This window comes from Sus scrofa, chromosome 10 (assembly GCF_054392235.1).
Source record: "Sus scrofa isolate SSC_HxYL_T2T_F1_AM1 chromosome 10, Sscrofa_HxYL_maternal_Yorkshire_Landrace_v2.0, whole genome shotgun sequence".
Taxonomy (NCBI): domain Eukaryota; kingdom Metazoa; phylum Chordata; class Mammalia; order Artiodactyla; family Suidae; genus Sus; species Sus scrofa.
In genome coordinates, this window is record NC_139392.1 from 49,642,810 (window position 1) to 49,666,524 (window position 23,715).

General features: G+C 51.2%; 2 protein-coding genes across 29 annotated transcripts in view; one reads left to right on the forward strand and one right to left on the reverse strand.

Moving 5' to 3' along the window:
* LOC146399389 (uncharacterized) overlaps positions 1-23,715 on the forward strand; it is a 43,317-nt gene that overhangs the window by 15,805 nt on the left and 3,797 nt on the right. For 3 of the 19 annotated variants that reach the window (XR_014817637.1, XR_014817636.1, XR_014817639.1), the window contains 4 exons: positions 2,667-2,827; positions 5,609-5,685; positions 7,222-7,356; positions 17,561-18,940. Coding sequence is in view for 1 of the 19 variants with exons in the window: in XM_084979679.1 (XP_084835805.1) it covers positions 62-184; positions 1,304-1,504; positions 2,667-2,827 (485 nt within the window). In the remaining 18 variants the exon portion in view is untranslated. Of the gene's footprint in view, positions 1-61; positions 185-1,303; positions 1,505-2,666; positions 2,828-3,558; positions 3,742-5,608; positions 5,686-7,221; positions 7,357-17,560; positions 19,506-22,072; positions 22,640-23,715 lie in introns of those variants that run through there. The other 16 variants (XR_014817626.1, XR_014817625.1, XR_014817629.1 and 13 more) reach the window with 14 other exon arrangements.
* Positions 1-23,715, reverse strand: part of LOC110258919 (USP6 N-terminal-like protein) — a 50,339-nt gene that overhangs the window by 6,062 nt on the left and 20,562 nt on the right. For 4 of the 10 annotated variants that reach the window (XR_014817616.1, XR_014817617.1, XM_084979664.1 and 1 more), the window contains exons 1-12: positions 12,277-12,991; positions 11,154-11,282; positions 10,138-10,286; positions 9,049-9,198; positions 8,000-8,148; positions 6,378-6,524; positions 5,198-5,321; positions 2,631-2,701; positions 2,102-2,178; positions 1,230-1,296; positions 947-1,027; positions 627-734 (exon numbers count right to left, since the gene is read on the reverse strand). Coding sequence is in view for 5 of the 10 variants with exons in the window: in XM_084979664.1 (XP_084835790.1) it covers positions 627-734; positions 947-1,027; positions 1,230-1,296; positions 2,102-2,178; positions 2,631-2,693 (396 nt within the window). In the remaining 5 variants the exon portion in view is untranslated. Of the gene's footprint in view, positions 1-626; positions 735-946; positions 1,028-1,229; positions 1,297-2,101; positions 2,179-2,630; positions 2,702-5,197; positions 5,322-6,377; positions 6,525-7,999; positions 8,149-9,048; positions 9,199-10,137; positions 10,287-11,153; positions 11,283-12,276; positions 12,992-13,163; positions 13,443-15,324; positions 15,488-16,770; positions 16,953-17,060; positions 17,728-21,671; positions 21,784-22,132; positions 22,316-23,715 lie in introns of those variants that run through there. The other 6 variants (XM_084979656.1, XM_084979660.1, XM_084979657.1 and 3 more) reach the window with 6 other exon arrangements.

The window sequence follows — 23,715 nt, forward strand, 5'->3', positions numbered from 1 at the left end:
TGGTTTTCAGGACCTTTTGAGAGCATGAGGACCGAGTGTGATGCTTTCTCTTTTCCCACAGTGTCAGTGGATGCCCACCATGCTCTGGGCCTCTCAGACTGCCCATCATTGAGCAACTCGGACACCTGTGGCCACTATCACACCTGCTCCCCCTTCACTTCCCCTGATGATGCTGCTCAACCAGGTGCATAGAGCATCCACCCTGAGCTGTGGGACCTCGGGTACACTGGGGACAGGGGCTGAGTGTCAGGAACTGGCTGGGGGCAGGGACCTCTCTGGGTCAATGGTTTGAGACCTGTTTCTTGTCCCAAGTTAGTCAGGCCTGTGTTCATCTGATCTGGCCATCTCCTTCCAAGATTTGTGTGAGGGTCTCCTTGCTCTTTCATCCTGGCTTCTGTTCCTTTCTGTGTGACTCTGTCCCCCTCAGGTTTCTGGGAGGCCTTAGTGTGAAGCCAGGTGGTACCTGTCCATCTGTGGACTCAGTGACTGCACTGGGCCAGGGGGACTCAGTGAGGATGTGGGCAGGGACTTCCTGACAAGTGGGCCCTGGGCCTGTGAGCCTGGGAGGGGCCAGGAAATCTGGGGATGGGTGAAGGGTCCCTGAGGCACAGGTGGATGGGCCATACCTGGTATTTCCCTTGGTTCTCCACCTTCACCTTCTCCAGATCCAAGAGCAGAGACCACGCCTGTCCTCTCACCTGTGGGGGGATCCCCTTGTAGACTCGCCGGCGCATCTGCAGGAAAGAAGGGGCCCTAAAACAGGTGCAGGTGACACCTGGCACAATGGATGCTCAGGAGAAGTTGCCTCTGCCTGGACCTGGGCTGGTCTCTACATGTGGCGTGGGCATGTCTGGTCCACCCTGTGGTGTCCTGGGCCAGAGTGGCCAGGGAAGCCCCAGGGGACCCAGGGCAGCTCTCTTCAGGGTCAGGATGTTCAGGTTTCTACCTTTCGACTGCCCTGGTATTTACTCCAGTTCCTCAGCATCTTCACCCACTTAGTGGCTCGCCTAATGTCCTGGGCTCTTTGCTGGAAAAGGGGACATGGTGGTGTCAGCCAAGCTGCTAGCTTCCCTAGAGTGGCCCTGACTCAGGGCCATGATCTTAGAGGAGGCAAGAAGGCACAGACCCCTCACAGCCCAAGGACCCTTTGGCTGCTCTGGGGTCAGGCAGGGAACCACAGCCACACCCCTTGGCTACCTCCCACCAGCATAGCACAGATGGTTTCTCACCCTCGCCTTGTGGGTGCTGAGGCCATGGATGCTGAGGCCCTGGGTGCTGAGGCCAGGCTGTTCCCATCTGCAAGGCAGGAGAAGTAGAGCTGTGGGAACCAGATGCCTGGAAACCCCTGCCACCCCCCATCTTAACCAGAGACACCCAGAAACAGAGGAGGACCCAAGGAGGATGCCAGCTCTGGAGCAGACTGCAGCACCCCAGGTGGAGCCCCTACTTCCAATGGGGCTGGTCACCCCCTCTGCACTGTGCACCCCCACTCCTGACCTGACAGGTGAGCAGCCTCTCCCAGAGCTGACCCAGCAACTTTGGCCCAGTCTCCCCTCACCCATCATGGCTGGGCCATGCCTCCTACCCTGTGTCTCCTGGCACCAGACAAGGGATGAAACTCCACCTGCCTCTGTCACCTACCCATGAGCTTCCAGGTTCTGCATGACTGTCCCCTGACCATCTCTCTAAAGCAATATCTCACTGCCCTTTGTGCTGTCCCCACATGGCCCCCTGTCTGGGCCCACTGCCCTCGGAGACTTGTTGGCCAGGTGCCCCCTCCCTGTGGCCACGCTCTGTAGAGCCGCTGCAGACCAGCCTGGCCCTGACCCTGCTGGATGGATGCCCTGGGCTCTCCCCAGTATGGATGTGGAGGCCACAGAGCTGAGGCCCATGTTGGCCCAGCCCCCAGTTCTGCCTGTACTACCTCCCCTGTGCACTCTTGTCCAAAGTCTAGTGTGGACCTTGGTCCCCAGTGGCCACCAGGGCTAGAGGCCCTGAGCTAGGCTGAAGGGTCCTGCCTCCAGAGTTGATTCCCCAAATGCAACCCTCCCCAAGGAGAGAGGGAGGGGGTGTCCAGATGACTCATAGTGAAAATACTAACCTGTAGGTGACCTTGTAGCACGAGAGGTCAGAATCATCCCATGGGTCCGGGTCCGCTGGAGACCCTGACTGGTGCCCCTGAAACCCAGATGGTGCAATGAGATGAAGTTACATGCAGGGTGTCCTTGGGCGCCAAGGAACATCTGACAACAGGCCCAGCATAAGACCCTGCCCCTTACCTGCTCCTACCTGTTCTGATCCTGCCTGGGACATATCTGCTCCTGCTGCCTCTGGCCCCCACATGGGCCTCACCTGCTCAACCTTGGATCCGATCCTACAGGAACATACCTGCCCCCATGGGCTGTGACTCCATTCCTGGGCCTCACCTGCCCCTTCAGGCTGTGGTCTGCACCTGGGCTGCTATAATTCCCACTTGGGTGATGTACCTGCTCCTGCTGATGATGATGCCCCTTTGGGCCTCACCTGTTACCTGGCTCTGGTCCCCACCAGGCCTCCCTGTCTGTTCTTGTCTCTGACCCCTGCCACAGCTACACCTGCTCCTAGTGACATCACTCCCTCTGGGGCCTCACCTGCTCATACTTGGCCACTATTTCTGCTCGTTCCAGGGCCAGCAGAGTCTCCAGATTCACCATGTTTGATGCTGCAAGACAAAAATCATAATATTCCACTTCATGGAAGAGCTCCAGAGCACCAACAGGTTAAAGTGGGCTCCCTGTTGGAGGCTCCCCATCTATCTGATCAGAGGGGAGAAAACCGTGCTGCCTAGGTAGGTGACAACCCAAACATCCTAACACTTCCACTTAATAGACCCCTCCCAGCAGCCTGGGAGATCCTATCACAATGAGATGATGGAGATCAAGAAGGGGGCCCAGAGGTCCATGGAAATGGCTGTCCTGCAGCACATGGGGGTGCACTCCTGGCTCAGGTATGCCAAGGGGAGGGCAGCTGCCAGGTGGGGAGGCTCCTGCTGGCTCAGACAACCCACACAATTCATAAAAATATGAGAATGACCTGACCTATAAGGGCCCGGTGTACAGAATATGGCCAAACTCCTAACTCCACTATAGAAACGGACCAAGTAGACAATGGGCAGAGGGCCCGGATAGATATTTCTCCAAAGTCAACCCAACTTTAGAGAACAAGCCCAGCAGGCACAGGAGACGTGGCTCAATATTAGCATCAGGGGTATGCAAATCAAAGCCACCAGAGGGCTGAACGTCTCCCCACTGGAGTGAATGTTACTGATTAAATGAAGATGTGAGAAGCTGGAAACTTCTTATATGGCTGACAGGATTGTAAAGTGGTGCAATGTCTATGGAAAACAAATCCTTTCTCCAAAAGTTAAATGAAGAGCCGCTGCATGACCCAACAGTTCTACTCCCAGATATAAACCCAAGAGAGAGGAAGACAGGGATGCAGACGTCTAAACATGTATGTTCATAGCAGAGCAACTCACAAGAACAAAAAGGTGGGCCCCATCTAAGTTTCCTTGGACAGATGGCCTGATGACCAGAATGTGGAGGAACATCATTCAACCAGAGAGGGAGTGAAACACTGCCACATGCTGCAACATGGACAGAGATGATGCTCAGGAAAGAAAGAAGGCACAGAGACTGCCTGTTCTGAGTTTCCAAGGAGGAGCCCGATCCAGCAGAGCCATGCCCAGAGATACAGGAAGAGGTCAGCAGTCCCCAGGGCTGCAGGAGGGCTGAGTGGGAGTATCTGATACTAAGAGATTTTACGTGATGAGGTAGTGGAAGGTGGAAATAGTGGTTGTTGTGGCATGGATCTGCTAATACACTAAAAACCTCTCAGTCGTATACTTTAGCAATTGCATTTGATGTGTGAATTTTAAGAAAAAAGCTCTGAGTCAGATTCCCCACTTTCTGGGCCCCAAGAGGCTCTGAAGGTGGGAGTGGAAGTTGCACAGGTTTAAATAATATCAGGTGCTCACCCAGCCAAGAACAGCCCTTTGCTCCTGCCCACTAAGCTCTTCCCTAACCATGCCCCTACCCCAGATGTGCCCACTGGGGAGGCAGATTGGGATGTGGGGACCAGAGGTCTCTAGGACAGGAGGCTCCCATCTGCTCCATTCTTCTTAACTCTCAGCTGATTCTGGCTGGTGAATCAGAGTAGAGTGCTAGCCTATCAGGAGGAGGGCAGGATTGGGGACAGGATGACACATTTGACCACAGGTGGCCACTGTGCTATGAGACCATCCCTAGGTTCACACTTGTGAACAAGTCACAGGGGGAAGTGGCTCATTTTCCCTGTTGATGTGGTGGGACACATCTGTTGTGGGACAACACAAAGAGGGTCTAGCCAATGGGGAACACAGCTGGGTTCTGTGGGTCAGATGACACATGGAACGATGGGGGACAGCATGCTGAACTGGGTGAGGCTCTGTGTCCCCACCCCAGCTCACAGACCACATGTGCTCACCTAGCTGGGGTCTCTGATCTCAGGCAAGATGGATGAGCAACCTCTAGGATTTAGGCCAAAGAAGGGGCTTTGAGGAACAAGTGGGCCCTGGAGAGTTGCCTGAACTCAGACCTCCTCCTCTGAAGTTGCCCGGTGCTGCTCCTCGTCCCTCCATTCACCCCTCTTGACCTCCTCCTCCTCTGTCTCCCTAATGTCCGCCTCCCAACACCACTTTTCCACATTCCTCCAACATCCACACTCATCCACAATGGTCTCAATGCTACATTCTGCCCATTTCCCAGGGCCCGTGTCTCCTTCATCCACCTCCGCAACAGTCCTCCACGTTCCTCCTCCCCATCCATGGCTCCTCCACCAGCTATTCATCCTTCCACCTCCTACATCCATCTCTCCACCTGATCCAGCTTCCTTGCACGTCGACCTCTTCCTCCTCCTCCTGCATCCTCTCTCCTCACTACTCCTCCCCACCTTCCTTTTCTGGGCCAGTGGTCTGAGCTCAGACCTCAGGCTCCTCACAGGTATTCAGGCACCTCTGAAAGCATCCCACACACCACAGATCCCTGAGTGGGCTGCATCTTCAGTTGGTTGGTGCTGAAGGTCCTTGTCACTTAGGCTACAGACCAGAGCACTCCAGGCTCCCACCAGAGGCCCCTGTCCCCTAGTGTCAGTATGTGGTGAGAGTGCAAGTCACACTTACTTTTGTGACCTCTCGCTGCTGGAGCTGTGCCTCTTTGGTGGAAATGCACCCAGGGATGGGGTGGGAGAGGTGGAGAAACGGGCGAGCGTCAGAGCAGGTCGGAGACCACAGGGCCTCCAACTGCCTGGGGACAAGAAAAAAGTGAGTGCCAGGCAGAAGACAGAACTGTTGGTCACTGTTATTCCAACAACAATAGGGCTGAAGGCAGAGGTCACAGTTCATGCTGAGCCTGTATCTAGAGACTCATTATCTCCAGGGGCAGGGCTGTAACCCAGCAGGACAGGATGGCAGGGGAAGATGACAGGGGAAGCTCTAACCTGTCAGGTGATGGACTCGGGCATTTGGAAACTCAGGAAGGCTTGGTCCCCCAACCCTCACCTTGCTCACTCTTCCTCTCTCTATCCCTCTTAGGAGTTCAGGGAACATAATGATGTGGACTCCTAAGTTCCTGGGTTTGACATGACTCAGGCCAGCGATGGACCACCCAGGTAAGAGCAGCTCCCAGATTTCTCTGGGTCTGAGCATCAAACCAGTGGCTCACATGGGTACATTTTTAAGTGACACCACGTGGATCCCAGTAGATCAGGCTGTTGGCTGGCCTGGACCTGAAAATCTACTTCAGCCCCTTCTCCATCTCACATTCCTTCTCTTCCATCCACCTCCCACTCCTCCATCTCCTCGTGCATGGTCCTCCCACTCTCCCTCCTCCATCTACATTTCCTCCATCATCCCCCTCCCCATGCATCAAAATTTTATTTTCTTCCTCACAGTCCTGTCTTTAATGCTCCTCATCACTCACCTGCTTTCTCCATCCTCCTGCATCCACCTTTTCTCCTACATCCATCTCTCCTCTGACTTGACCTTCCTTCCTCCCCATCCTCCTTCTCCTCCTGTGCCTGCATCCTCTCCCCCCCTCCTCCTACAATCTCTCCCCTCCCTCCTACTCCCCCTCTTCCACTTCTGGTCCAGGATTCTGAGCTCTGACCTCAGGCTCCTGACAGGGACTGAGGCCCCTCTGTCAGCAGCCCACATTTCACAGAGGCCTAAGGGGACTGTGCATATGGTGGTTGGTGCTGGGTGTCCTTGTCACCTCAACCTCAGACCAGAGTGGTCCAGGCACCCACCATGGGCTTCTTTACTTGAAGTGTCAGTAGGGGCTGAGGGTACAGCTCTTGCTCACCTTTCTGATTTTCACTTTTGGATGTGGGCCTCTCCTCAAGATGGTAATGAGGTAACCAGGCGGGTGTGGGGATCAGGTGGGTCAGAGCAGGGCAGGCAGGTGAGTGAGCGTCAGAGCAGGTCAGTGACCACGAGGGCCTCCAACTGCCTGGGGACACGAAGCAGAATGGGTTCAGAGCAGCAGATACAACTCTGGGGTCTCTGCCATTCCAACCAATATGGTGCCCATCCCATTGGCCAGGAGCATCACTGACTTCTTGACCTGAAAAGTGACTTTCTTTTCTGGGAGGGTCCTCTGTCCACACAGGGGAGCATCAGCAGGGGGAGATGGAGACTGGCTGTTCTGGAAACTTGCAACCAGCTGGTCCACCAACCCTTCTTGCACTCCTCCTCTCCCCTGCCTAATAGTAGTGCCAGGAGAATTCTGATGTGGACCCTAAGCCCTTGCCATTGGACTTGAATCAGGCCAGCTATTTCATACCACCTTGTCCTCACCCAGCTTCCTGAGGTCCCTGGGACTTAGCATCAACCCAGGGTCTCAGTAGGGTACAAGCATTGCAGGGACCCCATCCAGGTGGCCACCAATAGAGCTGGTTCTGGGCTGGCATGGACCCCCTGCTCCCCGCTCCATCCATCCATCTGGGACAAAGGTCAGATGTCTGGGTCAGTATTAAGCACATAACCAAGGAGGTTATCCTCTCCAGGGACAGGGCTGTAACATGGCAGGAGAAGTTGACAGGAGCAGGTGTCACCTGGCAGGTGAGGGACCTGGGCAAATAGGTCTTCACTAACATTTGGACCCCAACTCTGACCTTCATTCATTCCTCCTCTCCCCTCTCACTTAGGGTTTCCAAGAAAGTACTCAAGTGGACTCTAAGCCCTTGCAGTTTGACTTGACTCAGGCTGGAAATTTGCCACCCAGGCCGCACCACGCTGCTGGATTTCACCAGGTCCAAGCATCAAACCAGAAGCTCACTCAGGTACACCCTTTAAGAGACCCCACACAGCTCGCCATACCACCTGCTCTGGGATGGCCTTGACCCCTGCTTCCCCTCCCTCCTCCTCCATCTTTCCTTCAACCTCTTCCATCCATCCATGTCCTCCTCCTCTGTCCTTTTCTCCCTCTCCTCTATCTATTCCTCTTCATCCTCCTGCTCTTCATGCTCTTCCTGATCCATCTTCCTTGCATCCTCCACCTCTCCTCCACTCATGTTTTCTCCTCTTCCTCTCCCTCTTGTGCCTACTTCTCCCCCTCATTCACCTCCTCCCTCCATCCTGCTGCATCCACCTTTTCTCCTGAATCCATCTCTCCTCTTGCTAGACCTTCCCATCCTCCGCCTCCTCCTGCATCCTCCTGCACCTCCTTCAGCCTCACCTGTCCATCCTTCTCCTTCTCTTCCTTTTCTGGACAAAAGCCTGATCTCTAACCTTGGGCTCCTTGCAGGGTGTCGGGCACCTCTGGCAGCAGCCCGTAGTTCATGGAACCCAGAAGGGGCTTCATGCTCAGGGATTGGTGCTAGAGGTCCTTGTCACCTTGACCTCAGACCCATGTGCTCCAGGCACCCACCACAGTCCTCTTCCCTTGAGATATTGGTAGAGGGTGAGGGTGCAGCTCAAGCCCACCTTTCTGACACTCCCTGTTGGATGTGGGCCTCTCCTCTCAAGATGGTAAGAAGGTAAGCAGGTGGGTGTGGAGATCAGGTGGGTTCGATCAGGGCCAGAAGATGTGCAGGCTTCAGAGCAGGTCAGTGACCACAAGAGCCTCCACCTGCCTGGGGACATGAAGCAGAGTGGGTTCCAGGCAGCTGGCATAACTGCAAGTTCATTCTAATTCCTCACAATATTGGGCTAAGATCATAAGTAAGGGTCAGTACTGAGCCCAAAATGAAGGAGGTCATCCTTTTCAGGAACAGGGCTGTAACCTAGCAGGGGAGGATGACAACAGACAGGTGTAGCCTGGCAGGTGATAGACTTGGGCACATGAAAACTCAGGAACACCTGGTCCCTAACCCTGCACTTTCTTCACTCCTCCTCCCCCCTCCTCTCCCCTCCATCTTGGGGTTCCCTGGTGGACCCTAAGTCATTGCCATTGGACTAGAATTAGACCAGCAATTTCCCACCCAGTCCTTCCCTAGCTCCCTATGGTTAGCGAGTTTGCAGCATTAAATTAGGATGTAAATCAAGTATACTCTCTAGCAACTCAAACTGGAACCCAAGACCAACTCTCAGGGATGGCCTGGACCCCCTGCTTCTCCTCCACATCCTCTTCCATCCACTTCTTGCACCATCCATCTCCTCCTGCTCAGTCCTCCCCCTCTTTTAACTCTTCCTCCTCCATCAGTTGCCTAACACTCCTTCCATCTTTTTTCTTCTTTCTCTCACTCCTGTCTTCATTTCTCGTCCTCACTCACCACTCCTCCCTCCCTCATCCTACATCCAACTCTGGTGTAGCTGGACTTTCTTTCCTCCCATCCTTCTCCTCTCCTGCATCTGTTCCCCTCCCTCCTACTCTGAACCTTTCTTTTCTGGGCCAGGTGTCTGAGATGCAGGCTCTGTGCTTGGTGCTGGAGGTTCTTATCACCTCCTCCCCAGCCCTGAATCATCCGGGTACCCACCCATTGACCTCTGTTCTTGAGGTGTTGGTATGGGGTGAGGGTGCAGCTCCTGCTCACCTTTCTCACTCACTGTTGGATGTGTGCCTCTCCTTTCAAAATTGTAACAAGGTATCCACTCGGGTGGGGGATCAGGTGGGCCAGAGAATGTTGGGCAGACAGATGAGCAGGCGTCAGAGCAGGTCAGTGACCACGAGGGCCTCCAACTGCCTGGGGACACAAAGCAGAGTGGCTGTCAGACAGCAGGCAGAATTGTGAGTTCACTGTCATTCCCCCCACAGTGGAGTTGATGTCAGAGATCAGGGTCAACATTGAGTGCATAACCAGGGAGGTCATCCTCTCCAGGGACAAGGCTGTCAGGAGAAGGTGACTGGGGCAGCTGTAGCCTGGCAGGCAATGGACTTGGGCATATCAACCCTCAGGAACACTTGGTCTCCTATCCCTGACCTTCCTTCACTCCTCCATCTTAGAGGTTTCTGGGAGGATAGTGATGTGGACCCTCAGTTTTTGCCTTTGGATTTGAATCAGGACAGAGATTTCCCACCCAGGCCTCACCCAGCTGCCTGAGGTTCCCTGGGTCACAGCATCAAAGAAGGTGCTCCCTCAGGTACAACTTTTAAGAAACACCATTTGGAACTCAATACAGCAGACCCTGGGCTGGTCTGGACACCCTGCTTCTCTTTCACTCCCCTCTCCATCTCACCTGCATTCTCTTCCATCCACCTCCATCTCCCCACTTCTCCTCCGCTTCCTTCCTCCTGCTATTCCCCAACCATCTGTCTTTTACTACCTCACCCTCCTGTATTTTATACTCCTCTTCAATCATCTCGTCCTTCCTCCTTTCTCCATCCAATTCTGGTCCAGCTAGACCTTCCTTCCTCCCCATCCTTCCCCTCTTCCTCCTCCAGGACTTGGATTCTCTCCCCTCCTTCCTCCTCCCCATCTTCCCTTCTGGGCCAGGAGTCTGAGCTGTCACCTCAGGCTCCTCAAAGGGACTTGGGCATTCTGGCCCTGAGGGGTGCTGCATGCTCAGTGGTTGGTGCCGGCAGTCCTTGTCACCTCAGCCCCAGACCTGAGTGGTGCAGGCACCCACCAGTGGCCTCTGTCCTTGAGGTGTTGGTAGTGGGTGAGGGAGAAGTTCAAGCTCACCTTTCTGACTCTCACTGTTGGACTTGGGCCTCTCCTCTCAAAATGGTGAAAAGGTAACCAGGCGGGTGTGAGGATCAGGTGGGTCAGAGCAGGGTGGGCAGGCGAGTGAGTGTCACAGCAGATCAGCAACTCTGAGGGACTCCAGTAGCCTGGTGACATGAAGCAGAGTGGGTATAAGGCAGGGTGCAGAACTCTGGGACCCCTGCCTTTCCACCCACAGTGGAAATGGGCCATCCCCTTGGCCAGGAGCAGCACTGAACTCTTGACCTATAAAATGACTTTCCTTTGGTATGAGATCCTCTCTCCACACAGGGGAGTGGGACCAGGAGCAGGTGGAGCCTGGCTGAGCTGGAAATGGGCACCTGGACTCTCATGACCAGCTGGTCCTCCAACCCTGACCTTCTTTAACTCCTCCTCTCCCGCTGCTTGTCAGAAGTGCCAAGTGGATATGGATGTGGACACTAAGCCCTTGCAGTTGGACTGGCATCAGGCCAATGATTTCCCACCTCATCCTCACCCAGCTCCCTGAGGTTCCTGAGGTCCAACCATCAAACTAGGGGCTCATTCAGGCATGGCTTTTGCAGGGACCCTTCCTGGAACCCATAGAGCTGGCTCGGGCTGGCCTGGACCCCCTGCTGCGCCTCCATCCATCCATCTCCTCATGCTCCTTTGTCCTCCTCCTGCTACACTTTTCCTCCTGCTCCTTTGTTCCTTCCTGCCCTTCCCCTCCCTCTTTCCTCCACTTCGTCTCCTCCTGAAACCTCTCTGTCTAATCTTCTTCCCACCGTGCCCCCCACCTGGAGTCAGTTTTCTGAACTCTGACCTTGGGCCCCTCACATGGAATCAGGCACTGTGGGCAGCAGCCTTCACCCCTTGGAGACACAAGGGACTGCACGCAGCTGGCTCATGGTCAGGGCTGGGTTTGGCATCATCTTGGCCGAGACCAGGGAGGACTGAGTCACCGACCTGCTTGCCCCTGTCCCCAAGAGTCAGTATGCAGTGCAGGTTTTTCTTACCTTTCTGGCCTCTTGCTGTTAGAGCTGGTCTCTGCTGTATAAATGGACCCAAGTTCAGGTCGGTGGGTCAGAACAGGGAGGGCAGGCGAGTGTCAGAGCAGGTCAGAGACCACAAGGGCCTCCAACTGCCTGGGGACACAAAGCAGAGAGGGTGCTATGCAGAGGGTTGAACTTGGAGGTTGCTGCCAATCCACCCAAAATAGGACCAAGGTCAGAGTTCAGTGTTAGCACTGAATCCACAACCAAGGAGGTCATCTCCTCCAGGGACAGGACAGTCAGCTGGCAGTGGAAGGTGACTGGGCCAGCTGTAGTATGGCAGGCAATGGACCTGGGCATAGGGCCCCTCAGAAACACTTGGTCCCCCAACCATGACCTTTCTTCACTCCTCCTCTCCCCCTCCCTATTAGGGGTTCCAGGACAGTAGTGATGTGGATGCTAATCCCTTGCCAATGGACTTAAATCAGGCCAGAGACTTTCCACCCAGGCCTCACACAGCTCCCTGAGGTACCCAGGGTCCAAGCATCAAACCTGGGGCTCACTACACCACTGAAGCAACCTCATCCAGATTGCAGTACCACCTGTTCTAGGCTGGCATAGATGCCCTATTTCCCCTCCTCCTGGTCCTCCACCTCTCCTTCTTCCTCTTCCATGCATCACTTCCATCCATCCGTCTTGTCCTGCTTAGTTCTCCCCCTCCTCCATCTACTTCTCCTCCTCCTCCATCTTTCTGCTCTACTTCCTTCATCCTTACTCTTCCTGCTCTCACTCCTGTCTTTTTAACTCCTCCTAATTCACCTCCTCTCTTGAGCCTCCTGTATCCACCCTTCTACTTTCATCTCTTCTTGGCTAGATCTCCCTTCCTCCACCTCCTCCTTCTCTTCCTGCATCGTCTCTCCTCCTTCCTTCTCCCTCTCTTCCTTTACTGGGCCAGGGTTCTGAGCTCTCACCTCAGGCTCTCTGGCAGCAGCCCACACCCCACAGAGCCCTGAGTGAGCTACACACTCAGTGATTGGTGCTGGAGGTTCCTGTCACCTCAGGCCCAGACCTGAGTAGTCCAGGCACCAACCAGTGACCTCTCTGTCCTTGAGGTGTTGATAGGGTCAAGGGTGCAGCTCATGCTCACCTTTCTGATCCTCACTGTTGGATATGGGCCTCTCCTCTCAAAATGATAATAAGTCACCCAGGAAGGTGTGGGAATCAGGTGTGTCAGAGCAGGGCGGGCAGGCGAGCGAGCATCAGAGCAGGTCAGCAACCACAAGGGCCTCCAACTGCCTGGGCACAGGAAGCAGAGTGGGTGCCAGGCAACAGACAGAACTCTGGGGTCACTGCTATTCCACCCACAGTGGAGCCCACCCATTGGCCAGGAGCAGCCCTGAACCGTTGGCCTGAAATTTGACTTTCCTTTGGGGGAGGGTCGTCTCTCCACGCAGGGGAGGGTGGCCGGGATGCAGTGGAACTGGGCACTTGGACCCTCACAACCAGCTGTCCCTGAACCCTGATCTTCCTTCACTCCTCCTCTCCTACTGCTTGTTAGTAGTGTCAGGAGGGTACTGATGTGAAGAGTAAGCTCTTGTGGTTAGTCTTGAATCAGGCCAGTGATTTCCCACACAGGCCTCAATCAGTACCTTGAGGTTCCCCAGGTCTGAGCATCAAACCAAGGGATCACTCAAGTAAAATATCTACAGGGACCCCAACATGACTCTCAAGGAACTGGCTTGGGTTGGTCTTGGCCTCCTGTCCTCCTGCTCCCCCTTTCTGTGCTGGTCCTCTTCCTGCTCATCCTTCTTGCCCTGTTCCTTCACTGTTCATCTTTCCTCCTTCACCCCTGCACCACCTCCTCCTGCCCCCATCCTCCCACCTCCATTTATTCTCATCTTCATTTTCCTCTCACCCCCCCCCCTTCCCCATTCCAGATCTAAGCTCTGACCTTGGCCTCCTTCATGAGCCTGGGCACTGTGGCTGCAGCTGGCACCCCTCAGCTCCCTGAGGGGCTGCATCCCCCTGGCTCACCTTCTGTGCTCCAGTGTTGGTGTCAGCTCAGCCACAGCTCATGGGGAAGGGGGTCACCTGCCAAGCGGCCTCTGTGCCCAAGGTGCCCATTAGGGATGAGGGTGCCTCTCTTGCTCACCTTTCTGAGCTCTCGCTGTTGGAGGTGCGCCTCTCCTCTAAAAACAATGACAAGGTGGATGAGGGGGACAGTGGGTCAGAACAGGATAGACAGGCAATCTCCAGAGAAGGTCAGAGACCACAAGGGCTCCCAACTGCCTTCGGACACGAAGCAGAGTGGGTGCCAGGCAGCATCGGAACTATGATGTCACTGCCATTCCATCCATGAGGGCCCATCTCATTGGTCAGCATCAGCCCTGAGCCCCTTACCTGGAAGCTCTTGCCTTCGGGGGAGGGTCCTGTGACCAAACTGATCTCCCCCAGGAGGCCTGGCCTTGTCCCACTGTCCCTTGGCCCATCTCCCCAGGTGTACAGCACCCCTTGGCGGGGGGTGGTATCACAGTCGTGCTCTGTTCCTGCCCCCAGGACACTGCAGAGCTTTTGCACTTATACCAACACTAGGGACTATCATTACCTTGGGGCCCATGTCAGTGGCTGTGTAACATGTGTATTATGGATCTATCATGATTTTATTAAAGGTCCTTATTTTGGAGCTCTCAGGTCTTTCCATTTGGCAAATACCCAGGAGTCCAGGGGGAGCCCCAGGCCCTTGCTGCTCCCCCATGTGGAGGTCCTGTTAGTCACCTCTGCCTGTGGTTATAAATAAGGGTATTTGTGGTGCTCCACTGACCCCAGCTTCACTCTCTCAGACCTCCTGACCCTCAGACCTTTCCTCCCAGCTCTGACCTTAAAAGCTGTTGAGCTAAGTGCCTGCTGTCAGGGCTTTTGCGCTCCATCTGCATGTTTCTTAGTAGTGAGGTCAATAGGCATATTTTCTCTCTCCTCCCTTTGTATTGTGATCTATATGTCACATCATTTTCTAGCTGTTTGCCATTACAAAGTTTATCTGTAGAAATTCCTCACTCAATAAGGACTTTAGAAGTGCAAATGTCTTTTCAGTTTCAAATTTTCTTTTACTTCATTGAGGGGCCCCCATGCACATACTTGACTTCTGTGTGTTTTGAACCTGTCCCTTTTTATAAGTAGCCTCTAGGATTTTGTCTGACTTAGCAAGACTTTTCCTATGTATGTCAGCCTTGTATTAGGTTTATCTTCTTAGCTGCCAGGGCCTCCCCTCTTGAACATTTTTTTCCAGTTTTTCTAGCTATTGTTGCTTAGTTACTCTGCAGGTGAACTTTTAAAGCTGCCCAAGCAGGCCTCAAAAGAGCTGGCATGACATTTTCCCTGGGGTCATCTGTGTCATCCACTTAGGGAGAAGCAGGTCCATGGAGGCAGTGGACATTGATGGGTGGTGGGCTTGAGAATTTCCTGTCTGGGCCTGGGGTGGGGTCTGCAGGCTGCATAGTCACCTTCCTACAGGGAGGGGTGGGTTTGTGGGGGCCTCTGTAGCTTCACTGACACCAAGAGCCTCCTAAAGTATAGCAACCTGGGAGTTCCCATTGTGGCTCATTGGAAATGAATCTGTCTTGTATCCATGAGGATGTGAATTTGATCCCTAATTCTGCTCAGTGAGTTAAGGATCCAGCATTCCTAGAAGTTTTTGTGTGGGTTTCAGGCTTGGCTCTGGCTGTGACATAGACTTGGAGCTGCAGCTGTGATTCAGTCCGTAGCCTGGGAACTTCCTCATGCCACACCCGAGGCCCTAAAAAAAAATAAGTTAAAAAAAAAAAGTGATTAAGGCCACTGGTGGACCCAGGCCAGTCCATAGGGCTGGTGGCCTGGATTACAGCAAAGTCACCTGGTACAGGTGTCCCCTTTAGCCCTGCCTCTGACAGTGGCACATGTATGCTTTCTGCATGTGACCATGCAAATGTGCTGTGTGGGTGGGCATCTGGCTCCTCCTCTGGGCCCAGCTGACCCACCCTGCACACAAGAAACTCATCACTTTCACCCACAGCATGGGGTGGAGCAGGCATGGCTGCTGCCCATTCTCCCTCCCTCACCTAGGTATGTGCTGAGGGTACAGAGGGGTATGGACACTGGTCCAGCACTGGTCCAGTACTGTCCAGCAGGCCAGGAATCCACAGCCCTTCCCATCACCTACCCTCCTGGCTGCCGGGGCTTGGATATGGTGACCACATGAGGGAAGTTCAGTCCCGCATGAGTCAGCAGGAGTGGTTGCCCAGCTCCCAAGGCTTGAGTGGCTGGGGATCCTGGAGCATCAACTCACTGCCTCTTCCCCTAAGGGTGTCAGATGGGGTCCCCCACTGTCAAGGAAATAGAGGAGAACTGAGGTTGACCATGGCCATGGGTTGATCCTGCTCAGCCAGTCCTCCTGCTTTGGGCTCTTGCCCTTTAACTTGTATCCTGCCCCCAGAGCAGCAGCCACAAAGGCCTGGATACCCTACCAATCACACCCACCATCGCCACCTTCCTTGGGATAATGTCTCAGGGAGCCCTGCTCCCACTCCCCTGCTCCAGTTTTCTCTTCACTCAGCACCCATGAACCACTTTAAAATATTCTACTGATTTCCACTGTTTCTAAGTTCACATGGGCTGGGTGCCCTCTGTTCTAGTTCTCTGTGCCCTGCACAGCTCCTGGTCACAGAGCACAGGCCCCAGAATGAAATCAGTTTAACACATGTGGCAGAAAGCATCAGTTCTAGAGATGCTCCTGGTTAACAACACTGTCCTGTGCATGCAAGTCAAAAGGATAGATTTCATGATTATATCACAGAAAAAAAAAAGAAAAATGAGGTGCAAACGATGTGAAGTAAGACATTAAAAATAAAGCCCAGTACGGCAGTCACTACAATAATTGTAAAACAGCCTCACTTACTCTTTGAAAGTAGTGATTTTAAGCAAAAAAAAAAAAAAAGTTCTATCTAAATGCAGGTAAGGCTGGCATTTTTTTGGGGGGGGTTCAGGATTCTGTGTTGTCAGTGCAGGGGCTTGGGTTGCTACTGTGGCATAGGTTTGACTCCTGGCCCAGAAATTTATGCATGCTGCAGACATGGCCAAACAAACAAAAGCAAAACCGAACACATTTCAGAAACACATGTGTAGGTATTTCCCACTGTAGCTCAGCAGGTTAAGACCCTGAATAATATCCATGAGGAAGCAGGTTTGATCCCTGACCCTGCTCAGTGGGTTAAGATTCCTGCATTGCCACAAGCTATGGCATATGTTGCAGATGTGGTTCAGATCTGGCATTGGCGTGGCTGTGCCATAAGCTGGCAGCTGTAGCTCCAATTGTACTCTTAGCCTGGGAACTTCAATATGATGCAGGTGTGGCCTTAAAAAGACAAAAAACACAAACATACAAAACAAAACACATGCATAGCCAAAAATATACAAGTTTAGTGGGGAGTGGCCCTCTTGGGTATTTCAGACCCAGAACACAGTGACTTCTCTGTGGTGCCCTCGATACTTCCTTGTTGATGGATTAAAAACCCACAGATTTGGAAACAAAGATGCATTTCTCAATGGATCACAGGTCTGAGCAGGATTCACAATGGGAATTAGGGATACTTAGAGTGACTACACCAACAGGCATGTGGGATGCAGCTCAAGTGGATTTCAGGAGAAGAGTGGATTCAGTGTGGTTGAACCAGGTGACAAGGGACACTGCAGGTCCATGAGTGGGTCATGAACTCATGGGGCTGGATGCAAAATAGGCTGAGTCAGTGGCAGGAGAAGAGTTTTGAAGAGGGCCCAGGAGCTGGTCCTTCCAAAAAGCCTGCAGTCCATGAGCATGCAGATGAGCACACAACTTGGGGGCCTGGTGGTGGGTGAAAATTCCCCATGAGCCATGGTGGAGGCAGGGAACCACCTTCTCACCTGAGGCTCGAGAGTTTTGCCCAGGGGTCCAGTGGATGTGGCCTCGCTGCTAGTTTTCACTGAGCTCGCTGAATGCAGTGGGAGCCTTGTTGTTGGCAGAAATCCATTTGCGGTCTTGGCCAGATGGATGTGCACCAAGCGATGCCCACCAGGCCACCAGATGCCATGAAATTCTGGAGAGAGTGAGGGGAGTCCGGGGGCCGCTTCAGGACACGTGATTTTTCAGTGACAAGCAGGTCCCCGAAGCCTGTGGGGCCAGGCAACCAGAGTGCCTGGCCCCCTTCCACCCTGCCCGGTCCCTGCAGAGGCACTAGGCTCTCCATCCCTCTGCATGTTCTGACCTGCCAATGACCAGCACTGGGAGGCTGGCCAAAGCTCCACTCTTCTGACTGTTCCCAGACTGGCCCAGGCTGGAAAGTCCTGAGGGGATGCTACAAAGATACATCCAGTTCACTGCCATGTGTGATCATCATCCACTTCTGATTTTCTGATCCCTACAGAGTTGAAAGTGCCAATGAAAATCAAAGGAACTGCACTACTTGCCCCTACCAGGTACTGGATGACACCTGCTGTGGTCCCAGGAGGTGTCCTAAACCTGATGCCTCAGGAGTGCTGAGACCCAGCTGAGGTGGGTGAGTAGTGGGAACTCGATCTGTATCCAGAGCTCTGTTATAGCTGGTCAGTGTAAGTCCCACCACAGGTCACACTGCAAAGGGACAGAGTCACAAAAGAGGACCTCCTCTGCCACCACATCTTCTGTCCATGTCTCTCTCTGTCCATCTGTCTCTCTGTCTCTGTATCTCTCTCTAGCTTGAACTCCACCAGCTCTTGGACTGAGTCCAGGCCCCTCACTTGCTGGCCGCCAAGGCTGTGTAATCTGGTCCTGTAGTGCCCATACAGTGGCACCATCTCTTCCCATCTGGGGAGCCAGCCACACCATGATCACTGCAGAAAAGGACCAGCCCTGTGTTGCAGGTGACACGATGCCACATCTGTGTTCTCTTTGGATGGAAGTTTGGCAGGTCCCAACTCTGGCCCCAACCTTTCCCTGGAGTGGACATGACCCAGCAAGTCTGCTCCCCCTGCACAGCAGCCCCAAGAACCCCAGCTGCTTCCAAAAGCAAGAAAAACAGACAAACTGGGAGAGAAGAATCAAACTCCCCATTTGAAGAGGACATGGCTGACTAGACAATCTCAGGGCAGGTGCATGTGTCTTTTTCAAGGAAAGTTTTGTCTGGATGTATGCCCAAGTGGGATTGCTGGGTCATATGGTAGTTCTATGTATAGATTTCTAAGGTACATCCATCCTGTTCTCCATAGTGGTTGTTCAGGCTTACATTCCCACCAACAGTGCAGGAGGGTTCCCTTTTCTCCACACCCCCTCCAGCATTTGGTATTTGTGGACTTCTTAATGATGGCCATTCTGACTGGTGTGAGGTAGTATCTTATAGTAGCTTTGATTTGCATTTCTATAATAATCAGTGATGTGCATTTTTTCCTGTGCTTATTGGCCATTTGTACATCTTCCTTGGAAAATGTCTATTCAGATATTTTGCCCATTTTTAAATTGGGCTGTTGGATTTTTTGCTGTTGAATTTTATAAGTTGCTTGTATATTCTAGGGATTAAGCTCTTGTCAGTTGTATCATGTGAAACTATTTCTCTCCCATTCTGTAAATTGTCTGTTTTCTTTTTGGTTTCCTTTGCTGTATAAAAGCTTGCCCTTTTGATTAGGTCCCGTTGGTTTATTTTTGCTTTTATTTCTGTTGCTTTGGGAGACTCTGACCTGAGAAAACATTTGTAAGTTTGATATCAGAGAATGTTTTGCCTATGTTCTCTTCCCAGAGTTTGATGGTGTCTTAAATATAAGTCTTTAATCCATTTTGAGTTTATTTTCATGCATGGTGTGAGGGTATGTTCTAGTTTCATTGATTTGCATGTAGCTGCTCAGGTTTCCCAGCAATGCTTGCTGAAAAGATGGTCTTCTTCCCATTTTATGTTCTTGCTTCCCTTGTCAAAGATTAATTGACCATAGGCGTGTGGGTTTATTTCTGGGTTCTCTATTCTGTTCCATTGGTCTGTCTGTTTTGGTACCAGTACCACACTGTCTTGATGACTTTGGCTTTGTAATGTTGCCTGAAGTCTGGGAGAGTTATGCCTCCTGCTTGGCTTCTGTTCCTCAGGATTGCTTTGGAAATTCTGGGGCTTTTGTGGTTCCATATAAATTTTTGGATTGTTTGTTCTAGTTCTGTGAAATGAAACATGTCATGGGTAATTTGATAGGGATTGCATTGAATCTGTAGATTGCTTTGGGTAGAATGGCCATTTTTACAATATTTGTTTTTCCATCCCAGGAGCATGGATTATCTTCATTGATTTTTAACTTCCCACTGGTGGACACAGAATTATGATGACCTGAGGAATAAAAGAGGTGGTTGGATTGTAAGCCTGCATTCTAGACTGTCTCAATTAATTTTACTTTATTTGCTTTTAGAGCATATCTGCCGCATATGGAAGTTCCCAGGTTAGGGGTCAAATGGGAGCTGAAGCTGCCGGCCTATACCTCAGCCACAGCAATGCCAGCTCTGAGCCATATCTGCAACCTACATCAGAGCTCACAGCAGTGCCAGATCCTTAACCCACTGAGTGAGTCCAGGGATCAATCCCATATCCTCATGGATACTAGTCAGGTTTGTAAACCTCTGAGCCACAACAGGAACTCTTAGACCTCTTTCAACCAAGTCTTCAGGCAAACAGTTGCCCCAGTGTCCCATCATGGAGGCAGTCCTCTGAGCACACAAACTCCTGGTGCTCCAGGGCTGACTGCATGACCATGTCCTCAAACAACAGAACAGATGGGAAAGAGTGACTCATAGTCCAAAGACTTGTGTTTATAAAACCAGCCCCTACAGCAGAGACCCAGCAACCAAGCCAGCAGTTCTGAGGCAGAAGTAGGCCAGGCTGAGCTGTAAGCTCAAGACGAGTTTTCTATTTAGAGCCTCCTTGACAAAAGCAACATCTACAAATGTGGGCCTTTAGGAAACTGAGAGCTTGGAGGTCCTGCATGGCTGCAAAAGAGCTGCCTCCTGGATGCCCTCAATCCCAAGGCCCAGGAGCACAGCCAGCCTCCTGCAGCATGTGCCCTCATGGAAAAGCCCCACCTGGATTCAAATCTACCTATGGCTATGGGGAAGCTGCAGATACCAGGGCTTGCCAGGGGAATACCAGTGCCTGGGGATAAAAGTACATTTTTTCAAGGGTGCACTAGTGCTTGCAAAGAGTTTCTTCCAGGCCAACTTCCAGAGCTCCCGTGTGGTGCAGGTGGCCATCCTCACACCCTGTCCCCAGTGGGTCCTGCGCTGCCTCTCGTGAACCCTCAGCCACATCAGGCCTGTGTGTTGCTCCTGCCACCCTGCACCCAGTACACTGTGACACTCTAAGTGTCACTCCTTTACATTTATTAAGCACCTACTATGTTCTCAGTGCCATGCTGGGTGCCTAACACTCTCTAAATGAACCAGCCCTTCCAAACCCACTAATGGTGGAAACAGATTTTACTCTAAAAGAGCCTGTTCCTCTTAAAGTCCTTCAGGGTCTTTGGGCAGGGGGAAGGCCCTCCTTGCTGGAGCAGTGCCCACCTGGCAGGCAGGAAGGCTACCACACCAGAAGGCTGACTGAGGTGCTGGCATAGCTCTCAGTGCCCATACCCCTGTGAAGAGTACTCAAGAGTCAGGGAAGTGTGCCCCGCTGTGCTCTCCTGAAATCAGGCACCTGAGCAGCACTTCCACTGGCCAGGGCTTATCTTTTCCCTCACTTTACCTGACAAGTGTTCTCCCCAATACGTGAGTGTGCAGAGATGCAGTCTTTCAGGTGGTTTTATTTTATTTTAAAATATATTTATTTATTTAGGGGTATATAAAAGTTCCTTGTACAGAGATTGAATTCAAGCCACAGCTGCCAAAATGCAGAACCATTTAACCCACTGTGCCAGGCAGGGAGAACCTGCACCTCTGCAGTGACATGCCCCAAGCCACTGCAGTAGGATTCTTAACCCACTGCACCCTACAGAAACTCCTTTCATGAGGTTTTCTGCTTTGGTTTTGCTTTCATTTATTTATGGCCACACCTGTGGCATATGGAAGTTACCAGGCTAGGGGGTCCAATCAGAGCAGCCAGCCTACGACACAACTTGTAAGTTGCAGTTTTTGGTCGATGACCCTTGCTGTTGCCAATCAGAAAGTTCTGGCAGTTACTCATGGAGTCCCACAGAATCAGGTTTGCCATTATCATTCTTACTTGGTTGCATAAGTTGAGCAAATGAAACAGCAAGGATATTTTTACTTTCCTAAGTGTTTAATCCAGTTTACATAATTTGTGTTAACAATTTAGAGGGAAAAAAGAAATAGAATAGCTTAATCCTGGAAATGTGATCACATTACAGTTACAATTTTAACAGAATAATTGCCAGTGAGCACCATATACTCATTTGTATTTAGATGCAACCAAACTACTTTTATTTAAATATTGACCATAGAATATGTAGAAAGAATCATAATCCAAAGGATACCCAGACGTTTCAACTGTGGGTGTACATCCACCAGCATTTGCTTACTGTTATGTTCACTATGAAGTTACTATTGAATCAGGAGAAGACCCACGAGGAGGCATTCTTGCCAATCCATTCATTCTTAGGAGCTGATTTGTAGGCAATTCCAATTGCATACCTGTGAGACAGTGAACAAAAGAAAAGAATAAACATTTATTAGTGATCTGAGTTGTGCTAGACACCATATATATAAGAAATAGAATACATGCTTCTTCCTTAAATAGTTAGATACTGACAACACTAGAGCTTTAAAAAAGTTAGCAATTAGAGTGTTGCAATTTTCAAGTCCTAGCTCAGTATATTTTCCAAGATTTTACTTTTAAAAGCTGGCAAATTTTTCTAGAAGTGGTTTCCATCACATACATACCTTTTAACCCTGACTTACTGGTATTATGTTTGTGCTATAGAACTGAATTGCCCAAGACACTGACAACAGGAGAGAGAAAAGAAAAGCGGGGTATACTTACCATGTGGAGGAACCCATGACCACCTCCCAATAGTGGCAGCCACTGCCAATGAATATATTTCCTGCTGCCCCATAGCACCCTGTGCCACTAAACCTCTCTGAGGTATGGCTGTTCTTCAGAGAGCTTTCATCTTTCTCCATCTGCAATCCATCATTGGAGATCTTCAACTTCTTGTGAGTCATTCTGGGATCCAGTTTAAAGGGTGGGCGTGAAGAAAGTAGAAACAAGATAAATGCATGAGGGGAGTTCCAGTTGTGGCTCAGCAGTAACGAACCTGACTAGTATCCATGAGGATGTGAGTTCAATCCCTGGCTTCACTCAGTGGGTTAAGGATGCAGCATTTCAGTGAGCCGTGGTGTAGGTCAAACACGCAGTTCAGATCTGGCATTGCTGTGGCTATTGGGTAGGCCGGCAGCTACAGTTCTGATTTGAGCCCTAGGCTGGGAAGTTCCATATGCTGCAGGTGTGGCCTAAAAAGACCAAAAAAAAAAAAAAAAAAAAAAAAAAAAAAAAAACGAAAGAAAGAGAAAGAAAAAGAGAGAAAGAAAAATTCTTTTTATTGAAGTATAGTTGATTTACAATGGTGTGATAATTTCTGTGGGAATGAAGTAAGAGTTGTAACTAAAGAAACAACCTCCTGGCTGAAGAAGCAGCTAAGTGCCTGTCAGCTGCCTCTGCTGTCCACATACCACCCTTCTTGTAATCTTGTAGCAACTATGTACCTTATGTCTTTGATAGCAGAGCTGCTTACCCAGCATTCCTTGTCAGTTTCACTTTTGTAACCCTGTTTACTCAGCTTCTTAGGAACACTGTCTGCTCAGGAAAGGGGGAGGGCCAGACTGCTTGGGCAGGAAAAACAAGACCTGGAAGTCTGTAAAGTCTGTATGGTATAAAAGCTACCCAAAACAAAGACCTGGGGCTCAGACTCTAGAGGCCACTTTTCTCAGCCAGCATCCTGTGCTGAAAAAGCCTGGCTATTTATTCTGCATCTCCAAGTGCAGCTTGCCTCTTTCCGCTGCTCTGGTTTCTGCAACAGTAGCAAAAAGTGATTCATTATACAGGTACCCACGTCCATTCTCTTTAGATTCTTTCCCCACATTATCACAGAATATTGAGTTGAATTCTCTGTGACATACAGCAGGTCCCCACTGGCCAATCATTCCATATACAAGTGTGCATATGCCAATCCAAACACACCCAGTCCATCCCCCCCTCAACCTGCTCCCTTTGATAACCAGAAGTTTTTCAAAGTCTGTGAGTCTGTTTCTGTTTTGCAAATAGGTTCATTTGTATCCTTTTGTAAAGATTCCACATATAAGAAACCGCACTTATAGGCTAATTAAGGAAGAAATGATTTTCCTTGTATTATAGACAAATAGATTGCAATTCTGAGATATTCCACTTTCCATAAAATAGCTCCAATTTTCCATACACATGCACAGGGTGTTAAGTGACGATATAAACCAAATATGTAATGCCACAAACATACACACACAGGAAAGTACTGAACATAGTATTATTAACAATGTCTTCTTTCCACAAAAGAAGAAAAAGGCATTTGAAAGATAAACACAGGTTAGGAA